This window comes from Artemia franciscana, chromosome 18 (genome assembly GCF_032884065.1).
Source record: "Artemia franciscana chromosome 18, ASM3288406v1, whole genome shotgun sequence".
Lineage (NCBI taxonomy): Eukaryota > Metazoa > Arthropoda > Branchiopoda > Anostraca > Artemiidae > Artemia > Artemia franciscana.
Window position 1 is genome coordinate 16,111,038 of NC_088880.1, and position 14,743 is coordinate 16,125,780.

At 33.9% G+C, this 14,743-nt stretch overlaps 1 protein-coding gene across 6 annotated transcripts in view; it reads left to right on the plus strand.

Annotated features, from left to right (window-relative positions):
• LOC136038677 (copper-transporting ATPase 1-like) overlaps positions 1-14,743 on the plus strand; it is a 268,609-nt gene that overhangs the window by 201,461 nt on the left and 52,405 nt on the right. For all 6 annotated transcript variants that reach the window (XM_065721953.1, XM_065721956.1, XM_065721954.1 and 3 more), the window contains exon 21: positions 4,087-4,290. In XM_065721953.1, the coding sequence (XP_065578025.1) occupies positions 4,087-4,290 (204 nt within the window). The remainder of the gene's footprint in view (positions 1-4,086; positions 4,291-14,743) is intronic.

Genomic DNA, 14,743 nt, shown 5'->3' on the forward strand with positions numbered 1-14,743 from the left:
TGACTTCTTACGTTTGGAATTACTTACCGTTTTGAATTTTTTTCGCTCTTTATTTACGTTTAATTCTGCCTTTTTTTTTTTAATTTGAAAAAATAGAGCACACCACAAGGAACATCTCTTTTGATTTTATGTTAGCCTAAATACAGCTAAACTTCTAAAATGAAATAGAGTTGTTGAAAAGATCTTAAAAGTTGGAAAGCTAAGGGAATAATAATACAAAAAAAAAAACAAAAAAAAAAAACTAGTCAATACCACATGTAGAGATGCCTATTATAAGGAGAACACAAGGTGCTTGGTAATATTTTTCTTAGCAGAGGCAAATCTGGAAAAGTTAAAAACCAAGACACAATAGCAGCTGTGGCCGTTAAGTATCTTTCCTTTATATTTAATTGATGCGACTGTCGGAAATATGGGCTTTCAAAACCAGAAAAATGCTTAAGCAAGCACTGTTTGTAGTAAAAATTTCCCCTCACGAAATCCAGAGGCTGGAAAAAGAAATGAAATCACAATTGAGCATAGAAGATTGTATCTTATTATGTGCATCCTATTTCCAGTGGGGAATTGCAATATGTCTCGCGTTCTTGACCGTAAACTTGGGGTTGCCTTATGAGCTGTAGTGACACGGAATAAGAGAGACTGAAGCATGAATGGTATTTTGAAAGAAGTTCTTAATGAATGTACACGTGTGGGGTGTTACAATGCTCCAAGACCTGGGCTGGTCTATAGTCAAAAATTTCAGGCTGTTTTCTGTTTTGTTTTTTTTTTTCTTTTTTTTAATTCTCATAAATTTGTTTTCCAAGCATAATTTTACTATTAAGAGTAAGTGAGATAAGAGGTACCATTCCTTAATCAACTACATATGACAATTTCCTCTCACTAGCCAGTTATTTTTTTCAAACACGTTGTTTTTGCCTTTTTTTCTGTCTCGGCCCTACCTGTGTAGAACCGCGCAAATGTATTTAAATACTCGATACTATAATACAAAATAACTCGAGAACAAAGCGGTTTCCTCGTTAGTTTCGTTGTTGCTTTAGAAACAAATTTGGGCTATATATTTGCACATCAGGGGGGGGGGTAAAGTATAGCGGGTTTACATGCAAAATGCGTTAGGTACTATTATTCTGCATATTATAAAGTATAATACACATAATACACAAGTTCAAGAATTCCTTCCCCCTACGGAAAAAGAAACTCAGATAAACTCTCAAATTTGGAAAGTCTTATTTTCCGAGGGGTGGGTGGGGGGGGGTAAACGACGGCAACCAAGTTTATAGCAGCGATAGTTTTGGGTTATCTGGTTATTTCTTCCTAAGTATTTTAAATTATTTGATTTGGTAAATTGAAAGTTAATTTTGATTTCAAATTGAATTGCAACTTTTCAGTATTAGTCTATTAGCTTCTGCATAATATAGACTGCGTTAAACGAAAATTTTAGTCCACACTTCCTTTGCTTGCTAGGTTTCCTCGAAATTTTATTTAGATAAATTCTTGATCAACATTTCTTAATAATATCTGATATGTCAAAGCCTGCTGTCGTTAGGCGTTCTAAATCTCGACAATTGGATTAGTTTCACAAAAAGATTTTACTTACTTTATTGGAAATATTCCCATAAAATTCGTTGCACAAGAAATATAAAAGGACAAAACTCCGGAGGACGCTTGTTTTTGTAACCCCATTTTTTTAACCAAATCGTGTAACAATGTCAATGACCATGTTTGTTTTAAAGTCTCCTTTAAATCTGTATTTTCGTTAGTGTTATTTCATTGTTTCTGATTATTTGAGGCTAATTCATGTTGGGAAATAAGGGCAATATATCCTTCAGCAAAAAGAAACTTGGCGTTTTCTAATCTTATCGGTTATGTCCCCTGGGAACATTTTCTGCGTATTTGTGAATCTAAAAAGGGAAAAAGGAAAAAAAATACAAAGAAAATTTCGAATATGTGATTTGGTTGATGGATCAAAGTGAATACCAGGCTTTGAATGATGGTAAAATTGTCATCTTCTTTTTAAATTAAGACCGAAGTACTGCAAAAAAAATAGTATATACCAAAAAAGTCGCGCAAGGAGCATTAACCTTAAGCTGCAAATTTCTACTAGGAAGATGAAGGTGCTATTTCTTTACGATTAAATAGTTTTTACTTTTTTTGTCTAGACTACCTGTAGAAGTAAGGTGAATGTTCTTAAGTACATTTGTCACGAACTTACTTCTTTCAAAAAAAAAAAAAAAAGGTTTCGTGTTCGTCACAAAAAGCTTTTGTAATTTTTCCGTACTAATCCTTATGTTCAAGGAATATGTTATCAACTGCATAAAGTTTAAAGAGAATTTAAGCGTTTTGACCCTGAAATTTCAAAATATTTAAACGTACTGACATAATTATATCCCAGTGTTGAAAGTCAGATATTTAGTAAGTGAAGAGGTGTACATACATAACTGCACAGAAGGGGGCTCTGAATTAACCCTGATGTTGGTCTGAATCACCCCATTCCCAAAGAAATTTAATAATTGCATCTTTTATCCCCACCCCCAAGAACTATGCATGTGTGCACCTATAATTTTAAGTTTTAACGTGTCCTTCAGATAGTCTCAATGGGTTTTATTTAAATGAATATCTTTTTAGTGAATAGGAAATCTCTATTTCTTAATAATGTCTTATTTCCCTGAGACTGCTGTCATTTTGGTGTGTTAAACAAATGAGTCTTCTGTTCAAATTGGTGACACCTTTTTCGGTCGAAAATATTCTCATAAATCCTGTGTTGCATAAGAACTAAAGAAGGACATATTTTTGTGACTCTTCAAGTTTTTGGAAAGCAGCTGTATGTCAATGTCTAAAAATAGATTTCATTTGAACTTTTATGCTAAAAGAAGAAGGACAAATGTTTCCTTTCCAGGATAATATTTTACAATATAGAAGACAAATTATTTTTTCTGTACTCGAGAAACCAATTTCATTTTAGAAATTTGTCTTGGATTAGCTGAGTTATACTTTTAAATTCAGGAAAAAAAAATGCGCATACAATGCATTTTGAGCTAGTATAAATCTTCTCTGTTAGTTATATTGAATGTTATTTAAGATTATTAGAGCATTAATCGCTGCTATTGTTAAAGATAATTTTGGAAAATATATTGATGAGCATAAACGCGCGTTAGTAGGCTATGTATGTTCAATGAACCTAACAAATAATACATAATATGAAGTGAGCAGAATATCTTGCGCGTTGGTGAATAACGCCTTCAATATAGTCAAAGGGATGTGTTTCATTGCAGCCCAATTGGTGTAAGATACTTACAGTTCATATACAATTTCCTTTGTGTGATAGCACCCACGGATGACGTTGTACAGATGACAACATCCAGGATGGTTGCACGCACAGATGATTGCACCCACGTGTGAATTCATCCGTGAAGTGTGCAATTATGCTGAGGGTAGCCTTCCATGTGTAATTAATTGGGTGCAATAGTCCTGTCTAGTCATCCTAGGTTGTAATCATTTGACGTCTCCTCGGCTATTTTGTTTCCAAATTTAACATCAGTATGATGAGCTATAAATTGTCTTCAAGCTGTAACTTCAAACTTCAGCTGCTCATAATTTTGTGTTGTACATAATTTTTTAAGTATCAAATCAAGAGTAAAAAAAGGTCTTTCTGAATATGCTATTCATGATAAAGCTAGAGGGGGCTGTGAAGATTTAATGTTATCTCTTTTAATGTGTCTTTTAATTTTTAAGATTTAATGTTCAAATGGGAATTATATAATATTCAAATTTTTGGTAGAACAAAAGAAAAAAAATAATGTTCCATTTATTGTCTCATTAATTGATTGTTTGTTTTTGTTGATTTTTTTTTTTTTTTTGATGGGTCGAACACACTCCTGTGTTTACACAATCTTTGATAGAACGACATAAATCTTTGACTATCCAGTATCTTTTTTTTATGATTTTGTTTTGTTGATTTTTTTGATGATTTTTTTTTTGATGGGTCGAACACACTCCTGTGCTTATGCAATCTTTGATAAAAAGACATAAATCTTTGACTAACCAGTACCTTTTTTTTATGCAACAGAGGATTAAGTTGTTCCTTTATTTCAGGTGGGTATAACTAAAGTATTTGCAGAAGTTTTACCCTCCCACAAAGTTGCAAAGATTTGTCTTCTGCAATCTGGTAATCGAAGAGTAGCTATGATTGGGGATGGTATAAATGACTCACCAGCCCTTGCTCAAGCTGACGTTGGGATAGCCATTGCATCAGGAACGGATGTCGCAGTAGAAGCAGCGGATGTTGTTCTTATCAGGGTAAGAATATTTGTTTCTCCCTACATTATTGTAATTACAAGGATATTATATATCTGTTTTTTATAGTAAAACTTGTCAAAAAAGCAAAAACGTGTTGCCAAGCTATTCCTGAACGTGCTATAAAAAGGACATGATTGTTGCTGAATTCGGTGATTGCTATGATTAATTAGTTTCGTATAATTTAATTTGCTCTTCAGGCTATTAAAGTCTAGGTATTAAAATTATATTGTAGACGGGAAAACTTATTAGTCTTTGTGAAAAGGCTTAGCAGTATTAAGTATACAAGTCAACCTACTTTTAGCAGATAATTTCATTCAGTAGGTCAGTCCTTTTCGAACTCTGCCCTGGGGACTCCTAGGAGTACTTGCAGTTATCCTAACGAGTCCGTTGTAGATTTCAGTGTTTCTTGTGTTATATGCATTATTTTGTTTTACTATGCAATTATCATCTTAGATTTTTAGTTTATTCACGTGTAACGACATGCAATGATCAATACATATAGAATTTTCTTTTTATAGTTTTAGCTTTATCTGCAGGATATGTTAGTAGTTTTTTTGGGTAGGGGAGGGTGTCCTTCATGGCAAAAGTTTCGGGAATAAGTATATTGCAGTAGATTATTTTTACCCACTATTTTCTTTCTGTACTTTTGAAGGAATTAGTTTAGAAAATATTGGAAAATAAATAAGATAAAGATTTCTTTTAAAAAATTTGATTCTTACTCATATTGCACTTTCTTATAGTGTTCTACCACAGTAGACGACTAATTTAGCAAGCCACTGGGATGTAGATGCAATCCCGTCTTTATTTACTTTTATTTAATCCTTGGTAGTTTTTTTTTTTTTTGCTTTATATATTTGTATACTTTATTGTCTACTTTTTTTATCAGTGCAATAGAAACAGATGTTAATTAGTGATGCTCTTGGAGTGTTAGCCTCTTTTTGTTCTTACAGGGAATTGTTTTTCTAATAGCGTTCTTAATGGCTGGTCTTTTCATTATTGTTTTGAATGCCAAAGGCAAGCCATTTTTCATAATTGTACGGCGGTGTCGAAAACTAGCTTAATTCAGTTTCAAAACTTGGCTTTTGATTTCAGCAGATTTGTTATCCATCTTTGATATTCCTGATTTGTTTGAATTAGCGATTACTAGAAATATTATTAGCTCTCAGTCAAAGCATACATACCTAATAGGATATTGAATTACGCTGAGCATAGAATATTTTTGAAAAATAAATCACAGTATTTTTCACTTGGCTTATTTTCTTAGGTTAAAGATCATTCAGAGCCATTGCTGGCGCATAGGGTATTGAATTGACGTTTCAGATGTTGGGTCATCTTTTTTATCCTTATTTTCCTATGCCAGCACTCTAACTTCAACTGCCGCTGTTATGGTTTTGATTTTCGTGATGTACAACAAATATCCTCATATATAAATCGATTCTGATTGCTACAAACTCTGAAAGAGCAATTCATGCCTTTTTTAGTTTTACCATTTTTTTCCCGTTCATTTATTTGGGTTTACCGTTGGATAGAGGATTTGATTCCATTACTGTCTGTGTTTAAATGAAATATCCTTATACACAGCGAAATTGGTGGTTCAATCAATTGGCAATTTGACGCTGACCAGTTGTACGGATGTTAACTCGTACAACAGACAAGATACTTAGAACTTTACAATTTAAATGATGCTTACATTTTATCATACTTTTTCAAATACAGACTTTTGTGAATATAACACTTCGATTTTAAAAGTTTTAGAAAATTACAGGCCTTACTTAAAGATTTAAGTAAGAATTGACTTTCTATTTTGTATAAAGCAGCTTATATACAAATATTTATCAGGGAAACAATTATTCCTCAATAAAGCCTCCATATAACAACTTTCAATGTATTCATCATTTTTATGAACAACTCACAAATATGTTCGTTTGACCTGAGAAGTTGGGGAAATGTCCCTTTATAGTCCATACTTAACGACTTTTTTTATAACCCTCAAGTATCCTTGTAACCCATAATGTTATGTTTTCAGTTTATGTGTAAGAAAGTAAAGTCGAAAATTGTTTTTCAAATTTTAAAACGTCAATTTCATCTAGTTTTTCACACAAACATCTTCTGCCACATAAAGTTATTACAAACTGCTCAATAAGAACTAACATAATTTACCCGCGTCTCTTACATTATTTATGCTTATTTTCTAGTTATGACATGGAGGGGGATATGTCTTACAATTTGTTTCCTTTGACTATGTAGATTTGGGTAATAGAGCATGTGGATAGAACTGTTTACCTAATTAGGTTTTCTTCTTGTGGTAAGACTAGACTAGGTGTGACAATGAAATAATTGCAATTATTGCAGCACTGAAATAGAATTATTTGAATTTAAAAAATTGAACTTATCACTTTTAGTTGTGGGTCTACACTAGTTGAAAGTCTAGATTTTTTTTATAGCGATATCTAAATGCCCTTTAGAGGCCCAATATATTAGGCCCATAAAACAAAATGCCAATAAGAATATGCCGGACTGGTACACTCATTATGATGTTTCCTAAAAATAACGGCTGATACCCTTCCCCCATTCTATTCGAATTCCAAATGCTTTTTGAGAGGCTTATTCGACTGAGCAATTTATAAAAGCTTTCTTTTGCCCCCTAGTGGTGCTATTTTCGATGGGTGCCTACATGCAATACTGTGTGTCATCTGTACAATTCGTATCACATTCTACCTTTTTATGGGTGATTGTTTTACCAATGGCTTTTATTTGTTTTGATATTCCGAATAACGCTCTATCTTGTGGTTTTCTCGTATGTTGTTAGACCTCTGAAGACATACTCAATGACATAATCATTATATAATCAATGACATAATCAACGACATACTCATTTTATTCTACGTGTGTTTAATTATCATAAAAGAATGCTTATATTTAAGTATTCCTTCCTCTAATTCAGTTAATTGGTTAGGAATTTTGTTGGAAATTTTCTTTCTTCTACCTGTTCAATCTTGATAAATAGAGCGGTTAAGAATCTAAGGTTAGCATATGAAAAAATTCGCCAAATAAAGGTAGATTTAATCAAAAGGTTCATGTAGTTTCTACCACAGTTTTAGTTTTTCGTTTATTCTTTTACCATCTGGTACTACCCATTTGATCCGGAAGAAGCAGTTTTGTACCCCGTTCATTCTTGATAAATAGAGCGGTTAAAAATCCAAGGGTAGTATGTGGAAAAATTTTCCAAGTAAAGGTAGATTTAATCAAACGGGTCTATATAGTCTGTACCACAGTTTTAGTTTTTCAGTTATTCTTTTACTTTCCGGTGCTACCCATTTGATCCGGAAGAAGCATTGTTGTACCCTGCATTGTGTACCCTGTTCAATCTTGATAAATAGAGCGATTAAGAATCTAAGGGTAGCCTATGGGAAAATTTCGCTAAATAAAGGTAGATTTGATCAAAAGGGTCTATGTAGTTTGTACCACAGTTTGGTTTTTCAGTTATTCCTTTATTTTCCGGTACTTCCAATTTGTTCCGGAAGAAGCATTGTCGTACCCTACGAGTAACATATTTGCGATATTGTAAATTTTTGTTTCGTTTACCGAGATGATATTTTAATAGTAAATTAGTGGGTAGGTCTGATCTTGTTGATATAAATCTCAAATAAATGGTCTTACTGATGCTTTATGTGTGTGAACCTTGAATTTTGTTTCTATTTATGACCTTATTTTGTATATTTTTTTCTTCCTAGGGTTGGATAATTAATTTTATTGCTTAAAGTACGGAAATTTATTTCTGTGTTATTTTTGCTTTTTGCTGGTAACAAATTTATATTGTTATGTTATTTTTAAAGCAAGTATCAAGTAAAAAATAAGTATCATAGCGAGTATCATAAGAGCCTGGACACAGTACACGCGAGACGTATTGGCCTTAGTTAAGTCAGTGCTACTACTTTAAATGTGACAACAGCGGTTCGTTTTGAATTAAATTGAAATAGTCGTGGTCACCAAGTCATGGCTAATTGTAGAAAGAGCCAAGACAGACCTTCAGACAGACAGACAGCGTGTCCGAGCTCTTGACGATGGCAAACATCAGACAGGGAGAAGAGCAAATACTCACCATGGACCGAAGTGGATGGAGGAGGCAGACGTCAATCTCTACGCCGAGCAGTGTCCGGCAGGAGGCTTAAGTCAAGTCAAGTCACCAGGACAGATAGTCCAATGGAGTGAAAAGCAAACCTGGCATTAATCCCCCCCCTTATTAGGATTATATAAAAATGATTTTAGTTCATTGGTTAATAGATATGTCTATATATTATCCGTCCATGCGTTATTCCTAGGGCAGTAGAACCAAGGTAGATTGTATTTTACTAAAAATTGTTTTATTTTTGGAATATAATTTAGGTTGCATCCCCTTATAAAATTGAGGTAGACTATTTAAGACAAATATGTACGGATTTATTAGGCGGGGAAGAGGGGGGCTATTTTTAAGCAAATTCACTGAAACAATATTATCAAATTTATAGGAGTTGCAAGAAATTATGTATCAAATAGTGTAGTCTAAACCAAAATGAGAGCTGGAAAATTTAGGGGCACATGTGTCAGATACATATTAATTGTTTTTTTTTGTTGGGGGGGGGGTTACTGCTTTCAGTTTTACTCTTTTGCAGCCAGAATAATAAACTTTCAATTACGAACTGCTGCCAATGTTACTGCGTTATTAACTTACCGTTCACAATTTTTAAACCATCTGAACCATGAACTTTAAATCCCTTTTCTTCTCAAAGTGGTTATTTTTCACAATACAAGGGGTGTGTGAAGAAAAAAATTCTACATTTAATAAATTTTCGCCAGGCATTTCTGTTGGACCGCGAAGATATTTTTATTATTCTCGAAAATGCAACATTTCCCACTGTTTCTTGAATTTTGTTCCCAAAAAATAAGGTTTAATAAGAATTGATGAAAGGCGAATATAGCAATTTAAAAAATTCCAGCACGCCTGGAGATTTCTAGGAAATTACACCTTTTCAAACCCATCTATGTGAGAGTGTATTCAAGCAGTGCTTATTTCAAATTCAAATCCTGTCGTATCTTTTTTGTATGAGACGGATTGTAGAAAATGAATATAATGCCTACAATTTGAATTCTCTATAAAGGAAAATTATTTATTATTGATATTTAAAATGCTGATTTGTGAATCTTTATTTCTAAATAAAAGAGATAGGAGTTTAAAGGAAAGTCATTTTAGTCTTCAGAAGTTAGAAAAACCAGGGGACATTCTAATTTTATAACTATTACAATAAGGTATTTATTACTACATGGTAAAATAATTAATCAATGATTACAGCTATTACATTGGTACGTCATTTCCCCTCTGAAAACCTTCTTTTTTTTTTTTTTTTTTTCAAACAATATAGAGTCCAGTTGCAAGTCAAAACCAAGCAAATTCAAAATTCACAGAATTCCTTATTTCAAATAAGCCACCAAATTATTTGCTTAGTTCTATGCTCGAAAAATAGAATTGAAAGAAACAAAAAATACACCATATTCTACAAATATTTTTGAACATGGATAGATTATTCTGAAATTCCTTTTTTTCATTCTTTTTATTTGTCATACTTTTCCTTTGGCTGCCTAGTGTTACATGTAGAGGAAATTTTCAAGGGTAATTGTCTGCGGGGGAGAGGGAAACTAACCGGATAGCGTAAAACCTGCTTTAAGCACGCGGTATGACCTTTGATTGTAAGTCAGGCTGTTTCTAACACACCATCTGAAGCCTGCTCGGACCAATACTGCTTATCCGCCGTCTTAAATTCTGCAAATAAAAGAGTAGGATGAGCCTTCATTTTTAACTGCCACATCAATTCAGATTCTTTCTTTCATTGTTATCTTTGAGACAGTTTGTTGAGGAACATTTTAATAAATGCAATCTGAACGATATTATGCTTATAATTTCTGGGTCATGGGTTGGAGCTTGATGTTAGGATATTTTTCCTGTCGGTAAAAAGGAAATATATTTCGAGTAAAACTTGCATTTGTGGAGTAAAAAGTGGACCTTAGACTACTTTACGCGTGTATATGGATAAGAAATTTGTTCGAAGAGGAAAATAGGCGAGGGAATTCGTCTCTTCGGTAAGCCCCTCTGTACCTACAAAGTTATAGGTTGGGTACATTGACCCAGTTTTGTCTCAAGACTGGGGGATTGATTTAGAACTTCGAGGATAGTTTTTTTAAGGGGAATATGATGGTAAGGTGGCTTCGAATTTGGCGGCAGGGTGGAAGACAAGCAATTTTTATCTGATCCCCACAAAAGAGTATAGGCTATGGGCTTTTTTCTTTGCCTGTCGTCCGACAGGCTTCGTTGCTAGCTAAAGGCCTACAACCAGCATGGGATGTTTGAGCCTCAAACGGTTTTATTCCATGCCAACAGTAACGGTTTTCATTGTTTTTTTTTTTTCTCAAGATTCATTGAAGGTTTTTCTGTTTTGCTTACTTTCGCCTCAGATTGTGTAAAATATAATAGCCTGATTGCTTACTGGCATTGTTTTGCTGTATCATCTTGTATGAAGTCTACGCTCCTTGTAGGTAATTAAACAAAAAAAACAGTTTTTTTTAAATGAAAGTAAGGAGCGACATTAAAACTTAAAACGAACAGAAATTACTCCGTATATGAAAGGAGCTTTTCCTCCTCAACGTCCCGCTCTTTACGCTAAAGTTTGACTCTTTCTCTTAACTCTACATTTTAAAACAGTAAAAAACTTAATTTCCGGACGTTTTTGAATTAATACATGTTTTGATCTTGGCTCTCCGCTTATAAATAATTAAAACGAAATTACCATATTAATTTTTTGGGCTAAATGGCTTTTTCATAGTTTTAATCGGAAGATTTTGAGAAAAAAGAGCGAGGGAGGAGGCCTAGTTGCCCTCCGGTTTTTGATTACTTAAAAAGGCAACTATAACTTTTAATTTTTTACGAACGTTTTCATAAGTAAAAAATATACGTAACTTACGAATTAACTTACGCAGCGAACTTCTATATTCGTATGTTTTTATTGCGTATATGAGGGGGCTCACCCCTCGTCGATACCTCGCTCTTTACACTAAAGCTTAAATTTTGTCCCAATTCCTTAAGAATGACCCCTAAATCACAAAGGCCGTAGAATAAATAGTTGGAATTACTAAAAATACTTTAGCGTAAAGAGCGAGGTATTATGAGTAGGTAAACCCTTCATATGCGTAATAATTGCTGTTCCCACGTACCCCCCCCCCCCAAACCAAAAGAATCCCCCCTGAAAACGTCTGTGCACTTCCCAGTAACCATTACTACATGTAAACACAGGTCAAAGTTTGTAACTTGCAATCTCTCCTACGGGGACTGCGGGGGAGTAAGTTGTCCCTAAAGACAGAGTTATTAGGTTTTTCGACAATGATGAATAAAATGGCTATCTCAGAATTTTGATCCGGTGACTTTGGGGAAAAATGAGCGTGGGAGGGGTCCTAGGTGCCCTGCAATTTTTTGGTCACTTAAGAAGAGCACTAAAACTTTTAAGTTCCGTTAGAATGAGCCCTTTCGCGACATTCTGGGACCACTGAGTCGGTACAATCACCCTGGGGGGAAAAACAAACAAAAAAACAAATAAACAAATAAACTAGCATCCGTGATTTGTCTTCTGGCAAAAAATGTGAAATTCCACATTTTTATAGATAGGGGCTTGAAACTTCTACAATAAGGTTCTCTGATATGCTGAATCTGATGGTGTGATTTTTGTTAAGTCGTATGACTTTTAGGGGGTGTTTCCCCCTATTTTCTAAAATGAGGCAAATTTTCTCAGGCTCGTAACTTTTGATGGGTAAGACTAATCTTAATGAAACTTATATATTTAAAATCAGCATTAAAATGCGATTCTTTTGATGCAACTATTGGTATCAAATTCCATTTTTTAGAGTTTCGGTTACTATTGAGCCGGGTCGCGACTACTAGTAAGGAGCGACTTACTACAGTTCGTTACCACAAGCTGTTTGACTCAGCGCCATCTGTAATTCTACCTTTAGAAAAAAAACTGTTGGGTAGGAAATTCCTTCGGAAACTCACTGTGAGTCACAAAATGGAGAACTAGAACTATAGTTTCCGTTTGAGCAAGCCCTCTCCCGATCTTATATGACCATTGGTTCGATACGATCACCCTGACAAAAAAAAAAAAAAAAAAAAAAAAAAAAAAAAAAAAAAAAAAAAAAAAAAAAAAAAAAAAAAAAAAAAAAAAAAACACACGTGATCTTTCTTCTGGCAGAAATTACGAAATTTCACATTTTTTCAGATGAAAGCTAGAAACCCTTACAGTATGATTCTCTGATATGCCAAATCTGATGGTGCGATTTTATTAAGATTCTTTGTCTTTTTTAGGGGCATTATTGCCCTTCTTCAAAAGCTATACAAATTTCCTCAGACTTCCATGGCTTGTGATGGGTACATGAGACTTGATGAATTTTATATATCTGGAGTCGGCGTAAAAGCCAATTTACTTGATGTATCTATTGTTATCAAAATTCCGTGCTTTAGAGTTTCGGTTGTAATTTGCCGAGCTGCTCCTTACTTAGAGTTTGTCCCCACGAACTATATGATTCATTGATCAAGCTTGGAATCCACTTTCAGAAAGGGATTTGGTGGCGGACATGGACATTGATTTTATTGCAAATTTATACAGGTATCTCTGAGACCCATACTACAAGACTTCCTTGACTTGAGTGGATCTGTTTTTCTTGGAACTAAAGACTCCCTGCTAAAAATCTGGAAAGCCATGACAGATGCAACTGCTGACCGAGCTTGCCTTGCATTGACTACTGAAACTTCGTCATGTAATCCCCACAAACTGGCTTGATTCTGTAGCGGCTGAATCGCAGGGTCTGTCATGGCACTTGCATCTGTCGATACAGGCCAGAAAGGTCAAACCCATGTCTCTTGCTATTTTACTCTCAACTTGGAGAAGATCGTCAGGGGTAATATATAATTTCTCGAAACGCGAACTGAAGTATGTGGCAATCGTGACGATTGTGATCTGAACAAGGCCTATAAGCCTAGAAGGTATTTCATTTTGCCAAGTTTTTCGGAGGTTCTCAGGAACATTTGAAAGTCCATTCTCATAAACATGTTTGCTAACATTGTTCGCTAAACATGTTGTGTATCAGCATAGATGAATCAATGGATTGAATACATTATTTTTCTTCTCAACCATTTACAAAACAATTTTCTCTGTTGGATCTTTTCTGCTGGATGTTCACCGGTAGATACCAAAAAAAGCTGAAATATTGCTAATCGAACATTCCTTTTGTCCTGGTCGCTTTCTCTTTGAGTGTCGTCATTTATTAGTTTTTTCCTTTTTTCTTTTTAGTTTTTTATTGGTTTTTACCTTTATTTTAGCTTATTTTTCAGTTTTTTCCTTTTTTTTAGTTTTTTTTTTATTTTTTTTAGTTTTTTACCTTTTTTTAGTTTTTTTAGTTTTTTTAGTTTTTTAGCTTTTTTACTTTTTTTATTAGTTTTTAGTTTTTTTTTTGTAGTTTTTGCCTTTTTTTAGTTTTTTCAGTTTTTTTTTTTAGTTTTTTATTGGTTTTTACCTTTATAGTTTTTTTAGTTTTTTAGCTTTTTTATTTTTTTTATTAGTTTTTAGTTTTTTTGTAGTTTTTGCCTTTTTTTAGTTTTTTCAGTTTTGACGTCACCTGATCCAGTTTTTTCAGGTGACGTCACCTGACCCATCCATCCATCCATCCACAGACAGACAACTTATTTTTATATATATAGATAGATAGAAGATAGAAGATATATAAATAAGTTGTCTGTCTGTCTGTGGATCAGGTGACGTCATGTTTCTGTGTCGGCTGACGTCATGAAATTAGTTGTCGTCATTTTTGCTTTGACGGTGACGTCATTCAAGATATTTAAGACATATGTTCACGTAGAAATCTATTAATGTTTAAGTTTACAATGACTGATGAACTTACCATGGCAAAAGCCGATGAAGATGCTCAAAGAGTCTATGCCAAAAAACTTGCTGCTGATAGAGAAAGTCAGAAAAGAAAGCATGCCGAGGAATCAAAAGAACAGCAAGGAAACAGGCTTGAGGCTAAAGAACGCAAAACCGCGCAGTTAGATGAAGATCCACCTGGACAGCGAGAGTCAAAACATCAAAACTGAAAATGATAGCGATGATGATTGGGTTTGGGATTTTGACTTGGATAAGGTCATCAATGCCTACCAGGTTTTAGTTAGAAAAAAACAAAGGTTCGGCGATATGTATTTCATAGTGAAGCTGAAAAATAAAGAAGAAAAAGAAAACTGAAAAAAGAAAAAATGTAAAAAACATGACGACCGGGACACAGGGAATATAAATGACGACCAGGACACGCTGAAAAATAAAGAAGAAAAAGAAAACTGAAAAAAGAAAAAATGTAAAAAAACTAAAAAATACTAAAAAGAAAA